Genomic DNA, 17621 nt, shown 5'->3' with positions numbered 1-17621 from the left:
AAATGGAGTTCATTTGACGGGTGATCCACTGAAGGTTAATTGAAGATAGGGGTTTACTATAAACTAATTTACCCTACTCCACCTGTGCACTACGATTATTTCTTCAACCCAAACATCGAAGAGGAAGCCGATTCTGATCTCGGGCCTTTGGAATGTTTTGGGCAATGATAAACATGAAAACTGTTCTCTTGCCTCGTTTCGTTTAGTATTTAAAATAAATCAATAATAAAATTAAATCGATATCTCTTATCCAGAATATCACTCATACGTCATTCTTGGTCATTGGTTTGAAAAGTGATCATTAAAAAAATGACCACATCTCTTCTAGAAGTGGTCTATGAATATTCTAGGTTCTAACATTATCGAGCAATAACTCATTCAACGTACTCAGGAGTGAAATGTAGCACTTTTGGTATTAATAAAATGGTGACTGTATGTATGTAATTGTTTTGGTTACGACTCTTGTTTAAATTATCTTGTTAAATCTCAACTACGATTTAAACATTTATAACTTTCAGAATTGTAGATTTTCACTATTCATAAGTGATTCCAATTGAATTTTTGATTGATGCGTGGCCAAAAACCGCGGTAGAATATAAAACGGAATTTATCTTTCAGTTAATCATGTTAATTAGAGATGCATACTCAAATGGTCACACAGCTATAAAATTAAAAGTTTTATTCCTACTATGTCGCATCATAATATGAATGACATCGACCTGCGACTTTCACGGTACGGATAAGGGTAAACGTTACAACCGAAAATTTATTTCCGATGCCGCTTCGCTTTGCTCGCCAATCTTTTGCTCTGTCCCTATCAGCTTCTCCCCCCACCCTTCTCTAGTACCTAGTATTTGAAAGATTGTTAATTAAAATGATCGTTTGCTCAGCCGTCAGCCATGGCTACCAGATAAACCTGCAGCACGATGTGCCTTTAATTAATACTTGAGCTCATGAGCCCGAGCAGCTTCCGAACCCATTTCGCCGAGCCCGTCGTTGCTGTGGTTGAACCACATCTAAGCACTCTGTTGCCCGCTTGTACGAATAAAGAAACTAACGATCTGCTGCGGGTCCTGTACCGGCTGAAAAGTGGAACCAATAAATTCTGTTTTTAAGCTTCGAAGCAATTCGTGCTTTTCTATCGGAGTAAGCTAAATCGTTCGCAGGCACACTTACAGCTTCTGTGACACTGGCAAATTAGTAATTCATTGGAAGATTAAGGTAATTCTCTTAGTAGATTACAGCGTTTCGGTCTCTGACATGAATGCTTTACTCGATTCAGATACAGATTGAGTATTTGGAATATGTTACAATGTTACTATGTACATACCGTGCTTTATTTGTGTAGGCTTAGTATTTTATTTAAAAAAACTACCGCAGTAATTCACGTGTGTTATCTAAAAAAATGTTAATTCTGAATGAAGTTCCTGCCACCCCGAAAAATGTGCATTATGCATCGATGCATATCTGGACCATTATGCTTCTCGATAATATTAATTTTCCTCATAACTTTTACGTTATGGTGCACTCCTATTCACAACGGTCGTCCTTGCGGGAATAAATCAGAACACTACAGTACTCAATGGCCCAGAAACTCACCAGGGTGATAAACAACAGCACAATAAAGGGTTTCCACTCAACTTTCACTGCATTCTCTATTAGCGAGCTTTCGCATTACCGAAATACGTTCAAAGTTTTCATTCAATTCGGCTCCCAAGTTGACCCTAATGTTTTGTGCTTCTCTACAGCCTAAATGAAAAGGCAGGAAAATAACAACTAAATTTGCATATACATGTTTTAAGCCATGTTGCACAATTTTTAGTACGCCCGGGGGACATACTGTTGATGTTTCCAATTTATAGAAGGCTTTGTAGCAGAGCAACTCGTGGTGTCAAATTGGCTGTGCCGGTAAAGCAAGAGTAAAAATGGCTTTGGTATTATAACGAAGCATCCCGGGGCGTTCTACTTAATTGTCCGGCAGTATAGCCAAACATTGTTGAGATGGTAATGTATGGTAAGGTAGTTTTGATAATTTGCCACGAGATAAGTTTATCAATTGACAATAGTTATTGTTTAAAGTAGTATGAAAATTATTATTGTTTATTGTTATTGTTTAAAGTAGTATGAAAAATACCACGATTCCACAATTTTCGCAAGCGCTTCTTCAAGATTTTTCAAAACAACTCTACCAATCTGCTCTACTTTGGTTTGTTTTGCATGCGCAAAACGAACGAAGATGAATTGATGAATGCTTTGCAAAAACATCTTGATGCTTTATTATTAAGTAGAATTAGTTCTGCGCGCCGCCGTCGCCGGTTATTTTGATTTTTTGTATTCTTGTTTATTTTCCGTCATAAACTTTTCTCCCTATCAACTAACGTACCGGCGCCAAAAGGTTAATTTTAAAAACATGTTTTGGTTCAGAAAATTTCACCGATATACCTAGTCCAGACCGATGGAGGATTACACTAACATCACAACTGATGGTGCTTGCGTTCCATTTAGCTTTTAGCTTTTTATAATGTGTTTGTGGTATGTGAACCATTATTTCAATTACTCTTCTTGAGTTGGTTGTGAAATCTCAAGTGAATAGTCCAAATTACAAAACATTCGTATTGTGCAAATTTCGCTAGTTGGCGTCGTTCTGCTGACCCACACGGACGTGGACGACATTCGTAGCAAATTTTTTTTGCTACTGTGTATAACGAAGAGTTAACTTGCGATAGCCTCTCGGCAGAATTTATTAAATATGAATTTTATGCGACTCATAACCAAAAGATTCGTCCTAGTATACTCCCTCTTTAGAAAATTACTCTTGAGTCTAAAAATTTTTGATCCAGTGTAAGAGCGTAAGACATTCAGTTTGCTAAGTCAAATATATGTGAAAAATTTTATTCAACTCAAAAAAGGTAGTTATTCAACATTTGGCATAGAATAGCCTCTACTAGAATTGTCATCTCCTAGTTCGCTATGAGTACGATAATTCAACAAGAACGAAAGATTGTCGATTTTCATCAAACTAGTAAAGTTATTTGTAATTTGAAATCTCTCAGACACGACGTTTGGACACCCAAGACATTGGTGAGCCCTATCGTACCACTTTGTACAATAATTACAAAAGTTGACAATCAAGAAAACAACATATGTTCTTCCATAATTATATAAATGAGTCGAACATTTTTACCATCACTCAACTATAAAAATCCTCTTATGGCGAATATGATAAAGTAACTTTCTTTAAAATTAACTAACACGATCAACAAATGCTAACTGGCAATCTTAAAGTTTCCTCTATGCGGCGAGATGAATGAAAAATATTCAGCATCAACAATTTTCAATGTGTGTCAATCAGTTCAACGAATACATTCTTTTCTGTATAGTGCACTGCTGCCATCGCGAAAAAATGTTGAAAAATAAAACATCCCACACACATCACTTGTAGGTATGCATAGAAAACCATAATGTAAACTAAAAACTTCACCAGAATAAGCGCAACTTCGGTTCGACGCCACAAGGCACCAAGCAACCAGCGCTACGCGACATTTCCCGGCTCCATTCAATAAAACACACACCACCCACGCTGTCTGACCTACAGAGAGCTGCCAATGTGTGCGGATTGCAGATTGTACATCCTACTACCGTAAAAGGGATGATGGGTTGAGAGTGCAATCAATATCAAGTGTCCCGTGAGTTGATTGGTACTTATTCATCACCGGTGGCAACAAGTGGAACAATGGGCACCTCTACCGGCTGCACACTGCATGCTGGATGCGTTTGCCTACGTAGGCAAGGATTTGCGCTCCTTATTGAACGGTCACGGTCTTCCTACCACTTTGTCGCTTCACGTTGCATTGAATTGCACTTTGCTGCGCTGTAAATGACACAACAGATGAGTGCCATAAATACACGGTTATTAACCATAAAAGCCGAATCCAATTTCATCGCTGAGGAACTGCCGGTGCAGCTGCTGCCAGTTTCGCTGTGCAGTGCACAGTTGCATTCGTCGGGGACATTATTGGAAACTGCGGCTATTGTAATCCGGCACAGAAATTAATCATGTCTGCTCTTCGCTTCATCATCAGACACTCGCCGTCATCGAAGACGGCGAGAAATATTTTAACCAAGATCAAAATCGTTTCGATTAGCCTCGGTGGCAAATGAGGTTACAGATTTCTCTTCCTTAAAAAATAAAGAAATATTCTGATTAATGATGCGGTATTAAAATGACGATTTATCAACGCTTCGAGATCTGTGGTCATTCGGAGTAAATTCACTCCTACGCGTGTAGGTTTACTTTACGGATAAAGCAGCTAGTCAAGTAAACATATTTTCTATATGTTCTGCAATATGTCAACATCTAAATGGATGGGACACGCATAACTGTTCAATAAACCATGTTCAAACGCAATTTTAAACTGTCAAATTACTTGTTCTAAAATATAACCTGGTTGGTTTTTTATAAAAAGAAAAAAATGTATTCTACGTTTTACCATCATTATCAATTTCCTGTTACTGTAAAATTCTTAAACTACTCCAATGAGTCTAGGGCATAAAAGGGAGCTATAAAAAAAGATCAGTGTAGTGTCATTGAATATTTCAAAGTTGTGGGTTCCCGCCGAGTTACTCAGTAACTTTTAGGGTTGAATAATTCTATTAAGGTTAAAGACTCAATACCCATCCAAATTTTCGGTTGTAACTATATGTATTCAAAAAGCAAAACCATTTACTTTTCAATTTTTATCTTTTTGTCCTGGAAAGGACAGTGTGCCAGTACTGGGCACACTGTCCATGATATAGACACATGACTTACTTTACTTTGTTAGCTAATGGACCGTTCCCCGGTCCAGGGCTGAACGAATTAGAGATGTCCAGCTTCTTCTGTCTTGGGCAACCGTTTTCCAGTCTTCGTACACCTGCAGATCGTTCATCTTCTTCCACCGCGTGCGAGGCCTACCACGGAGTCGACGGCCTTTCCCTCGTTCTCTACTGAAAACAGTTTTGGCGGCTCTCTCGTCAGGCATACTGGCTACATGTCCAGCCCACTGAAGCCTGCCCCACTGTATTACCTTTACTATATCAGCATGTTTGTATACGTGGTACAACTCGTGATTCATGCGTCTTCATCTTCCAATTTACCGCCAAGTATCGATCGCAGAACTTTACGATCAAGAACTCCGAGCACTCGTCGATTAGCTTCCTTAAGCGTCCATGCTTCATGTCCGTAAAGGGCCACCGGGAGTATCAGCGCCCTATACAGCGCTAGTTTTGTGCGTACTGTACTTTGTACTTTGTTTTGGTAGTTAGAGTTAATGACATGTCGCAATCTCGCAGCTTTCCTCTTAAAAGGCACGAAGGCCTCCTCCACGACCTTACGGTCGATACCGATGATATCAATGTCGTCCGAAAAACCAAGAAGCATGTGAGATTTCGTGATGATCGTGCCGTTTCTTTCCACGTTTGCTCTTCGTGCAGCACCTTCAAAGGCGATGTTGAACAGTAAATTAGAGAGCGCATCCCCCTGTTTTTGTCCATCTAACGTTACGAACGCGGCTGATGTCTCGCCAGCTATCCGCACGCATGATTTCGATCTCACCAGCGTCATACGACTCAGCTTAATTAGTTTCGTCGGGAAACCGTGTTCGAGCATGATCTGCCACAGCTCGTTTCTTTCACTGAGTCGTATGCCGCCTTGAAATCAACAAACAGATGGTGAGTCTGTAAGTTGTACTTCCGAAACTTATCGAGAATCTGTCGCAGGGAGAAAATTTGATCCAATCCATCGTGGAACGCCCCTGTCGAAAACCAGACTGGTATTCGCCAACAAAGGATTCCCTTAACGGTCTCAATCTGGAGAACAGGATACGGTAGAGCACTGTATATGCGGAGTTGAGGAACGTAATGCCTCGATAGTTGCAACAATCCAATCGAGGACTCTTCCTATAGATAGATGAGGCCTTCCAACCAGTCGTTAGGCATTTGTTCATCCGCCCAGATCCTTAGTATTATCTGGTAGAATTGCATAGTACATCCGCACGCTTCCCGCTTTTAAAAGTTCGGCCGGAATACCGTCCTTCCCAGCGGCCTTGCCGTTTTTCAGCCCACTAACCGCCTTTTCACCTCCTCCTATATTGGTGGCTCCACAGCTTGTTCGTCACTCATAATCGTTTTCCTGTTCCTGCTCTGCTCACCCGGCTCCTCACCGTTCAATAGCACCTGAAAATGTTCCTTCCACCTGGCTGCAATCGTCGGTTTATCAGTAAGCAGGTTGCTTACTGAGCAGTTAATTCCTGCTTCGTCGTTTTGAGCATAGCTGTCCTCTGCGCTGGCAGGCACCTGCTCCTCGTACTCGCGCTTCTTCTGACGGTGGGTTCTATTTTCGGCAGCTCTTAACTCCCCGTACCTCTCTGTTCTGACGCGTAGCCGCAGTGAGCATGCGGCTTCTGGCACGGTTCTTCTCATCTGTCGTCGCTCTCTGGCACTTGGCATCGAACCAACCATTACGCTGTCTTCCACGCGTCGTACCTACCACGGCCCATTTATGTCTTCCACTCCTTCCTCCTGCTGTTCTGCGATGCGTCGATCCAGATTTCTATCGTAATCTGCTGCCACGCCATCAGCTTTCAACTGCTGAATGTTGAAACGCGTCGCCCTCTCTGTGTGAGATTTCAGCACGTTCGATAACCATGCGTGGATCTTACAAACGACGAGATAATCGTAAGAGTCAATGTTTGGTCCTCGAAATTACTTGACATCAGTAACATCCGAAAAGTGCCGACCGTCAATCAGTACGTGATCGATCTGGGAGCAGGCTTCTCCATTTGGATGCCTCCAGGTGTGTCCGAATATTAAAACGTGGAAAATAGGAGCTAAATATGGCCATTTCTCTGGCCGCGGCAAAATTATCAGCCTCAGGCCGTTTTCATTGGTTGACGAGTGTATGCCTTCCAATGACCGGACGGAAGGATTTCTCCTCCCAACATGTGCGTTTGCGTCTCCGATGACGACTTGTACGTTATGTTTTGGGCACTCGTCATAGATTCGCTCAAGCTTGCCATAGAACTCATCTCTGAGTTCATCGGATTTGTCGTTTGTCGGTGCGTAGGTATTGATCGAACTATAGTTGAAGAATTTGCCCTTAATCCTCAACACGCATATAGGGTCATCTACGGGCCTCCACCGGATGACTCTTGTTTTCTGATTTCCAAGCGAACCGACGAAACCGACACCCCGTTCCGCTGCTTTGCCGCCACTGTAGTAGATGTGGTACTTGAAAGAAGTGCGTGCAATAGGGTCTACTGCACGGAATTCCCTTTCTCCGGAATTCGGCCACCGAACCTTCTGAACCACTGCGATTTCGACTCCCTGCCGCTGTAGTTCTCGAGCAAGCAGGGCAGTCCGCGCCGGTTAATTGAGAGATCCGACGTTCCTAGTACCCAATTTTCAATCGTTTACCTTAATCTTTTTCCGTGTTCGTAGCCTAGGTCATCTAGGCCATCTTAGGTGTTGCTGGCGGGATACAGCATTCCATAATTCAGCCACCCCCTCCGAGTCAGACGCTGTTGTAGGCCGTTCCTAATATGGGGCACAGCCGCGTCTAGCAAATGATTGGACACGTGTTACTTGAGACCCTAATGTGGTCATTTGCCTCTGTCCAGCAACTCCTATTCCAACCTCCACGAGGTGTCGACCGGGATACGAGTAACCTTAGCGGAGATCGGGTAACCAACCCCCGGTGGACCCCCTGGGGAGCTCCGCAGCCGCAAGGTTACAGAGTCCGCCTTGGTAAGCGGATGGTCGTGGGTTCGAATCTTAGTAGAATCAGACCATTTGGTTACCAAAGGACTTTAACATGGGCTTATTCTCAGGCTTCCCACCTAATACCTTTTCTTCAATCTGAATTTTACAGTACCTCTGTTAACTCTCCATCTAACAAAAATAAGTCCCTGTTATAATAAAACTGGTGTGAGTAACGTATGAAAGTTCTCCCCAGGGAATTGTAATTAAGCGATATTGTTGGGAGGGACAGAGGCTCGGTATAGTAGAGTAGTAAGCTTGAAACGGAAAGGTAAAACTTACACACAAGCACGGATATGAATGATAAGCGTATCACTTACTTCAATAGTGATCAATATCGCACGCTTAGCCTTGGGGCTAATAGCGGTCTGGATCAACAAGATTATAGTTGAGAGAATTCGTTATCGATATTGTTTTTGGCACATTTTTCATGTGTAGTATAAGTACAACGATACACCGTGCCCCAGTGCTGAATCGAGAAAATTTCCAGCTCGAAAAGTTCCTTGACTCGATCGGGAATCGAACCCGATATCACAACCGTGTGGGAGAACTAGCCGACCGACATCGCTAACCACAGAGCCACGGGGACCCACTTCAATGGTGATACTGCCAATAATATGAAGTGCGGAGTACAGAAAACACTTGGGCAATATCCCAATAGATCTAATCTCTGGTCGCAGTGATGAGCCCACACAGGAAAAAAAAACCCCGGTGGAAACTATGGTCGTATGCTGACTGGAAAGGAGGTCGTACGCGGCTGTGTCGACCGTTCACTAACCCAATTTTGCCATCATCGAAAAATCTGGACACTCTGGAGAGCGTAAAAATAGGTCTTTGCGATTAGACATTTGAGGCTAAGACGCTTCGGGAGAGATTCTGCATATGCAGTAAGTAATGAACTGTACTTTAAGCAAGGACTTCTGATCTGGCCTAATGATGGTTGTAGCTTGAGTCGTGTGTTCATTCTGCCGAGTATAGCTATTAAAAATTCCCTGGAGAAGTTGCAACTATGTCTATTTGGTTAGTTTTATCATAAGAGAGACTTATTTTGTCAAGAGTTAGTCAGTATTGTAGAGTTCAACGAGAAGGAAAGGTAAGTGCGGAGCCAGAGAATAGCCGTGTGCATGCAGTAATACCTAAACTTCTAAGCAATTAAAAACAGAATTTACAAAAATTTACTGGACTCGTGGAGTATGGAAAACTGCAAATAAGTTTCCAAAGAAGAATATCAAATTTGAAAAAAAAATTCCAATCCAAATTCCAAATTTTCCCGTCCCGTCGGGATGCGGTATATTTTTCCAAATCTGTATCATATTTCCAGTTCGCTTAATTTTCGCTCTCTCTACTTCACATACTGTCTGCTTTCGTAACTTCCGTTTTCCCAATTCAAAAAATTTTTGAAAGAAAAGTATGCTCAAAAAAATTAGACATACCAATGATAAGTGAACCAATTACACCAAGAGCCTTCACTAAATATTGGGCAACTATAAGAATCAAATTCTTCCAAAATGTTACTATAACACAATCTATCATCCAGTAAGTTCGTTTATTTATCTGGTTTAAAATAGATTTAGTAAATACGAAACACAATAATTGCGTTATAGAGACATGTCAAAAATTTATAGCCTCTCTGCTATAAGATAACTGTTAAACAAGGTATTTTTTTACTACTCTCGAAGTGGTGAATAACTATTAAGTAAAGCTCCTACCGGGATTTAAAAGTGACCCTAGCTGGCAAACAAAAGAATCAGATGTGTAACGACCGATTATAGAAACTGAACCAGCAATTTAAAGCACAAAAACCTCTTTCATCCTCTATCATTTCGCACTGGTAATGCTGCACACAGGACAACATTGCAGTTTTTGATCAGCTCACGACCTTTACGGTGCACAGCCGCGACGCTTTTGAAAAGAGAGTTTCTCCAAAGCTCGTAAAGACTTGCTGGCGTCGGAGCAGCAATGCTTGGTAGCGTTCGATTGCCCAACCTTGGCTGCACAAGCGGGAAGCTGCTAGCGGCGGTACACTACGAGAAAAGTAGATAGATCCGGTTGGTGTATTCATCCTTGCTTCCTTGCTCACCAAATAGGGTAAACATAAAAATTTTGGCTCCGATGATGTGCATTAAAATCGTCTCAAGTCACTTGAAAATCTTCGCTCTACCCTATGTTGTGCATCGGGAGCTCAACGTCAGAAAAGAAAGTGTATTCAACAGTACTGAATGCAAGTGTGTCGGGTAGATGCCATCAGAAGGAAATTAACCTATTTTCCCCCTGAAGCAGAGCAAAAGCGCACTCAATTGAGACTTGGATACGTAGTAGACAGAGTGTCAGAAGACGTCAAATCCTGGTTGCTATATTATGCTCCTAGCCACCAAGCTGTAATTCCATTACTTGACACGCGCTGTGAGAGGTCCCTCGGATGCACTTAAAGCGAGAATTCATTGAGCGTAGAGAATATGCACTGTGAATAAGTACCGAGATTCGTTTCTGCACTGAAATTATTTCCTGTAACAACCGCAATATTGGTGCCATAACCAATTAGAACATGATTTATTTCGATTAATTTGGTGACTATCGATTGTATTTGCTCGGTGAAGATAATGATGAATATTAAACCCACAGTAGAATGTAATCGGGGTTAAAATACTTACAGTTTAACAAGCTCAGCAGGCAAATCCATCGGCACTACACCCAACCCTATAAACCGACATGTCAGGGCTACCTCCTCAGACGATCCGACGCACTGGCAACCTCTGGATTGCCACGGCTTACAGATTTCCTTCAACGTTCGACCAACAATACCGTACTGCTGTAAAGCTTTCTCATACATTGCTTTCGCTTCCTTTTCCGAATCAATCGATGGAATCAGCAAACTCTCTTTTAACATCATTTTAGTTTGGCTCGTAGTTTGCAGTGTGGGACTCAGCCCAAACACGCTGCTAGTGTACATTTGAAACAGCAACAATATAAACAGCACCAAAACCACGTGGCCCTTCATCGTTAGGTGATTGGTGAAGCGAACCGCCATAGCACCAAGCACTAGCACACTCACTTACTTTACTCAATTATCCTCCGTTTAGCACGACGAGGACAAATCACTTGTTGTGAATATATACTAAACGAAAACGATTATTATACCACCAGAAATCGCTACTAGCACCATTATGGCCACTACCAATAGGAAGCAGTAACAAAACACGTCGACTTTTTGTTTTCATATTTTTTTCCTCTTGCACTACTATTTATGTCTTCTACTAGTTGCTCGGACTGGTCTGGATTTGTGATGACGACGTATTTGACGTACGTCGAACGCTGAAACACACCGTGGGAGAGAGCACCGCCACTTCCCACCAGAGCAAGCTGCAATCCCAAACTACACTAAACACACGCGAACGTAAATGACAGAACAGATTTATCTAGTGGTACGCGCTGCGCGGTTATGCTGTCACTCCAATGCTCACGCGGTGGGTCTCATTTGAACGAATTTCAGCGGCGGGTGGTGAGTCGTCGTTCCTTTTTGAAAAATCTGCAATTATGCCAGAAGGAAAAAAAATCAACATTACTTAAACATTCGAACTTGGTCGAGGCCAATTGGATAATTTATGGTGATCGCTTTACTATCCTAAAGGGATTTTTGATCGTGGGCAATATAATTATAGCTGTGAAGATTCCGAACCGACTCGACACCGGAAGATTAACTCTAGTGTGGTGAGCTAATCTTCGAGAAGCATAAAAGGTTATCTTTTCAGTCGCGTAGGAAGCTCTGTGTGATTAAGGGGTTGAAAGACGCGTGGTGTAAAACGAAAGGATATTAAAATTCTGTAGCAGGTGTATGTAGGTACTTACAAGTCATCGCAGAATGATACGAAATAGAATCAATGTTTTGCGAAAGCAGCATAATTTTTGGTTAGGTTCAGAACTTCGGTGACAGAAGTGCGATAACTCTAACCTAGTTTCGTAATAGTACGATTTAAAATCTTCTGCTCAAGCACTGAACTCCAACATCTCCTTTCCTACGCTACTGTGTCACATGGGCCTAATCGATAAAGGTCATGCATAGGCAAACTTGGGTTCGCTCATCTCAAATCATTTCCGCTCATCACACTGTATTGCCTCAGGGAAAAATAGTTCGAAAATATTATGTCGAAAATATGAGAATAAACCACGCTCAACAACAAAACTAACTTAAACAAGAAAAATACCTTTACGCGTTGTTTTCTCAACCTAATGAAAATTCAGGGTGACAAAAAAGTCCGGTCACACAGGAAAATCTCAATATTTCAAAGAATAAGAAGAAAATATGAATCTGGCTTTCATAGCTTTATTCAGTAACTCATAAAGATACTTCACAGACGATATCTCGGAATTACACCACCTTTCTCTGATCGAACCAGCTTCAGACGTCTCGGAAAGTCGTCGCAAGCGGCGCGCACGTGCTTCATCGGCATCTCGTCTCAGATTTTCGTGATAACTCGCTTGAATTACTCAAATTTGTTATTTTATAGTCGTTCAGCTTCGACATCATGTATCCCAACCAGTGTTGCGAAATTTTGACACTGCAAAATGAAAATGAAACAACAGCAATTTCACTCTCATCACATTGATTTTGAGTGTCACCCGTGTCCATTTCAATGAATGTCGTGTCAGTTATATAAATTATATGTCCTAATTGTTATCGAAATCATTTGATCTAAGCCAATCCATTGTATGAAGTCGATGAAGTAGGTAAGCATCATCATTCTCAACCGCATAAACATCGCTAAAGTAACATAGCGTATGCGAAATCACAGTAATGCTGCCAGTCAGAATTATCACTATCAACTGATTGGAGCTGAAAGTAACTATCACTTTCAGCTCGTTAGTGTTGAAGCTGATATCCGCAGTTTTCAGTTTCGACTGAGAACCAATCACTGACAGTGAAAATTTGCAACACTGATCCCCACACTAAATAATCCAGTGGATTCAGAAATCGGTCAAGTTTTCCTCACACCACGCCTGAACAACCTTTGCGGTGTGGGATGGGGCGCCATCTTGCTGGAAGCAGTAGTAATAGTCTTCAAACAATAGTTCAGCTTAAGGCAGAACATTTCTATTCAAAACCGTGTCCAGGTAGTACAGTCCCTCTACAATTATGGGTCAGCCAACGTGTTGCCTAAATGTTGAAAAATGAATATAAAAGCGGAAAAGTTATCAACTACGAATGTTTTACTATCTATTTCTGTGTTCTGATGTATACTCTTGATCGACAATTAGTTTCACTGCAGCTGATGTGTGTAAATCGGTTAAGAAGAAAAATAGTATTTGCATAGCAAAAGACACAATTATGGGTCACTTATGACTGTCAAGATCATTTAGTTTATAAAACCATCAAAATCCTTCACAAACGTTATTTCATTGATGTAAAAGCTTGATAATAAGTTATTTTATTAGGTCGTGATGTATTTTCATACAAAAGTAATAAAAATAGCAAAAATATGAACTGACTCACAATTCGAACTGAATTTCTATTTTTAACAACGCCTTTTTCCGTTAACACGCAAACAGCAGTGTGTGTAGTTAGGGATGAGCAATAGAATAAGGCGGCAGCGGAATGTGATACGATATAGATTGTGGAACAGTACCACTGTCCCCCGTAGTTTAATTGGTCAAAACACCATGCCGGATACAGGAAGATTGCGGGTTCAAGTCCCGTCGAGATGCGGTATATTTTTCCAAATCTGTATCATATTTCCAGTTCGCTTAATTTTCGTTCTCTCTACTTCATTTACTGTCTGCTTAATGAACCTGACCCACAATTGTGCACCGCAAAACGTGCATTACTACAATTATGGGTCACTTCACTTATTGCACCGAGCAGAATTATTGTTTTTAGTAACATTTTCAACATTAAATCATTTCAATCGTATGAATAGGGTTACAATTGAGTTATAAAAAATACCACTGCCAATGAAAATTGTTCAGTTTCGTGAGAATAGGCGTATTTGCGTAAAAGTGACCCATAATTGTAGCTGACCCATGAGTGTGGAGGCACTGTACGCTGCGTTGATTTTGACCCCTTTATCGATAAAAATAAAAGGCAGTTTACCCCTCTTGCAAATGGCTCCCCAAACCATCATTGACGTCTTATTTTGGAACCGGTAACGTTCAGCTTGTCCGCAGAAGCTTGCTGGAGGCTCACTCTCCAAACTCGATCATTTTGGCGATTGACTGCTTGCTCCAAAACGAACAGCTTCTCGTCCGAAAAAATAATCCCGTCATCTGCGCGCCAACCGAGCAACTCCCGCGACCGTTAGTACCTCTTGTCCTTTGCAGCTTGGTAACCCCATGAACCACCTGTTTTTTGTACGGTGTAAGTTTTAAATCCTTGCGCAGAAGCAGGCGGATTGATTCTTGGTTCATTTTAAGGTTCCTGGCCAGCTTCCGTGCAGATTGGGCGGGATTCCGGCGAATCCGGTTTCGTATAATCTTTTTCAGCCTTGGAGTTCTCACAGACCTTGGTCGTCCAGATCGTGCCTTCCCAAGCAACAAATGAAACATGATAAAACAATAAATTGTAATCATTTGTTGCACTAATGAAATTCTGAGGTTTCAAGGAACATCGTTTGTTACTACAATGAAATTGTAAGGATACAAGCAACAAATAAAGTTGCATTGCTGCTTCAAAAATCTTTACACCAACAACGTTATTCGCGATGTTAGGTTTATTGTTGAAACGTGGAAACGGCATTTGAAAACCTAACCGTCACTGGATAGACCTAGTAGGCGGAGCATATAAGTTGCCAACGTGATGCTTGCGAGATACACAAAACAAACACACAAAAATACTCCTAAAAGTTGCTCTCACGTTCTCAAGTCATTTAACAGCAACTTTTGGTCGATCGTTCGGCTTATATTTGTTTCTGAGATGAGATTATGTACTGCGTTGTAACATTTTGCTGAGGTTTATACTGATGTCCATGTCTTCAAGGCAAGGCGAGCAATTCACATACGGGAATGTTGCTGTGATGATAAACGCAGGTTCTTTACAGCGCTTCTTGCAAATTTTCTTATCTTCACAACACACGAGAAGGAAATATTACACCTTTGTAACGTTTAAAATGTTAAATAAAGTGATAACAATTGCTCAATAACCTTGTATTTTATCGCGCCTCTGATACTTGGACCAGAAGTCATCCAAAAACCATTTTTACAATTCGGCTGAAAAATTTGGGCCTCGTAAACCAAATGAAATAATTTGATTTGAATTTCACTATCACGCTGAAGTGCTGATGAATGAAAAAAGCAAAATTGAAAACTGAGAATGAGCATGAGCATGGTTTGAGAAGCAAAATAAAGTCAAAAAAGACATAAACTGAGTTTCTACAGCAAACGACGTGAATAGTAGGAAGGTGAAAATTGAATAGAAATTGATAACTGGAGTTTGATCCTCATCAAATTTCTGGAAATAATCAAAGATCAATCGCTATACGGAATTCTTTTGTTTACCACTACGCCATGTAATTGCTATTTCGCCCAAGTTGCTGCTACGATACATCTTCGTTGCTGAAATTTGACCATGCAGCAGTTACCATGTTGTTATCAAATTCCACGCATAAGTTCATACACATTACTGTTTCATTCTTGTAACTTGTGTTGAAACAACGAAAATGTTGCAGTTGGCTCCGCCTCCTGCGCTTTTTTTGTCATTGTAAAAGAAACTGAAATGTAGCTGCAACTTAGTTTCGCATAAGAATTTGTTGCTGTGGTGCACAAAATTCATAATCAAAACAAATTTTGCTGCTTGGGTTGTCCTCGGTGCCTCCGGTCTCTAGGTACCGATTTATGGTCCGGTACACGAATTTCCGGTTGATTCCGAGCGGTTTTAGGTGTTTGAATATGTGTCCGGGTTTGTACCCTTTCACATATTCAGCGATAACAGCTGCTCTTAACTCTGCCATGGCTCACAACTCAATGTAAACAAACTGCACAGAAACCAAACTCTGTCACTTTGGCAGCAAAGTTAACCCTTTCATTTGACATATAGATGGCACCAGAGAGATACAACGTGTAGGCTACAGGCGACCCCAAACAAGTGTGACCGGACTTTTTTGTCACCGCGTAAAGATGGGACTGATATACGATTACAGGCAGTATACAGAGCTTCGTTCTTTCTGCCAAATGTAGCCAATTATATTTCCCTGTAGAAGTTTCGCTGTGTGTCCTTCTGGCCAGTTTTATTTGAGCCGTTGCGGAACAGAGTGGTCTAAAGACCATCTTTTTCGAAAATAAGTCTTTTGCATAAACCGCATCTACTCAAGGAGCTGAAGTTGGAAGATTAAGAAAATTTCGGAAAATCGAATTTTAAAGCTGATTAATTCCGTGTTGAAAATTCGTCCGAAACAGAATGGCCGTTCGGAACAGAGTGGTCTATGTACATAAATCGATGTAATACTATCATGTAACACGTAACATGCAGCATATTACATGTGATAACGAACATGCCAATTGTTTTGTACCTATTACACGTGATGTGTAACATGTTACACGTAATGTAACACGAAAAATGTAACATGTAAAATATTATGTAATATCTAATATTTTGTGTTACATGTAATGTAACACGTGACCATGAGACATGCTATATGTATCATATTACATGTGACACTAGCCATTTTATACGATTTACCGTCATTTTCTTTGTCATTTACCGGGTTTGTGTACATGGACCACTCTTTTCCGAAACGATTCGAGGATTTCAGTGAATATATATATATATATATATATATATATATATATATATATATATATATGATATATATATATATAGTATGAAATAGATAGTATATAGTAATATATAGTATATGATATAGATAATAGTAAATATATATATATAGATATATTATATAGTATATATATATATAGTATATATATGATATATAGTATATATTAATAGTATACATATATATATATATATAGTATATATATATATATATATATATATAGTATATATATAGTATATATATATATAATATAATATATATATATATAGTATATATATATATATAAATAGTATATATATATATATATATATATATAATATTATATATATATATATATTATATATATATATATATATATATATATATATATATATTATATATATATATATATATATATATATATATATATATATATATATATATATATATATATATATATATATATATATATATATTATATATATATATATATATATATATATATATATATATATATATATATATATATATATATATATATATATATATATATATATATATATATATATATATATATATATATATATATATATATATATATATATATATATATATATATATATATATATATATATATATATATATATATATATATATATATATATATATATATATATATATATATATATATATATATATATATATATATATATATATATATATATATATATATATATATATATATATATATATATATATATATATATATATATATATATATATATATATATATATATATATATATATATATATATATATATATATATATATATATAATATATATATATATATATATATATATATATATATATATATATATATATATATATATATATATATATATATATATATATATATATATATATATATATATATATATATATATATATATATATATATATATATATATATATATATATATATATATAATATATATATATATATATATATATATATATATATATATATATATATATATATATATATATATATATATTATATATATATATATATATATATATATATATA

At 38.7% G+C, this 17621-nt stretch overlaps 1 protein-coding gene and 1 long non-coding RNA gene across 4 annotated transcripts in view; one reads left to right on the top strand and one right to left on the bottom strand.

The window, feature by feature from the left end:
• LOC129726734 (follicle-stimulating hormone receptor) overlaps nucleotides 1-17621 on the bottom strand; it is a 313232-nt gene that overhangs the window by 176370 nt on the left and 119241 nt on the right. The window contains exon 2 of the mRNA XM_055683775.1: nucleotides 10446-11320. Within this exon, the coding sequence (XP_055539750.1) occupies nucleotides 10446-10822 (377 nt within the window). The 5' untranslated portion in view covers nucleotides 10823-11320. The remainder of the gene's footprint in view (nucleotides 1-10445; nucleotides 11321-17621) is intronic.
• LOC129726735 (uncharacterized) overlaps nucleotides 1-17621 on the top strand; it is a 228234-nt gene that overhangs the window by 113734 nt on the left and 96879 nt on the right. The gene's annotated exons all lie outside the window — the stretch shown is intronic.

Source organism: Wyeomyia smithii, chromosome 3, assembly GCF_029784165.1.
Source record: "Wyeomyia smithii strain HCP4-BCI-WySm-NY-G18 chromosome 3, ASM2978416v1, whole genome shotgun sequence".
Classification (NCBI taxonomy): domain Eukaryota; kingdom Metazoa; phylum Arthropoda; class Insecta; order Diptera; family Culicidae; genus Wyeomyia; species Wyeomyia smithii.
This window is presented reverse-complemented; position numbering and strand designations above follow the sequence as displayed.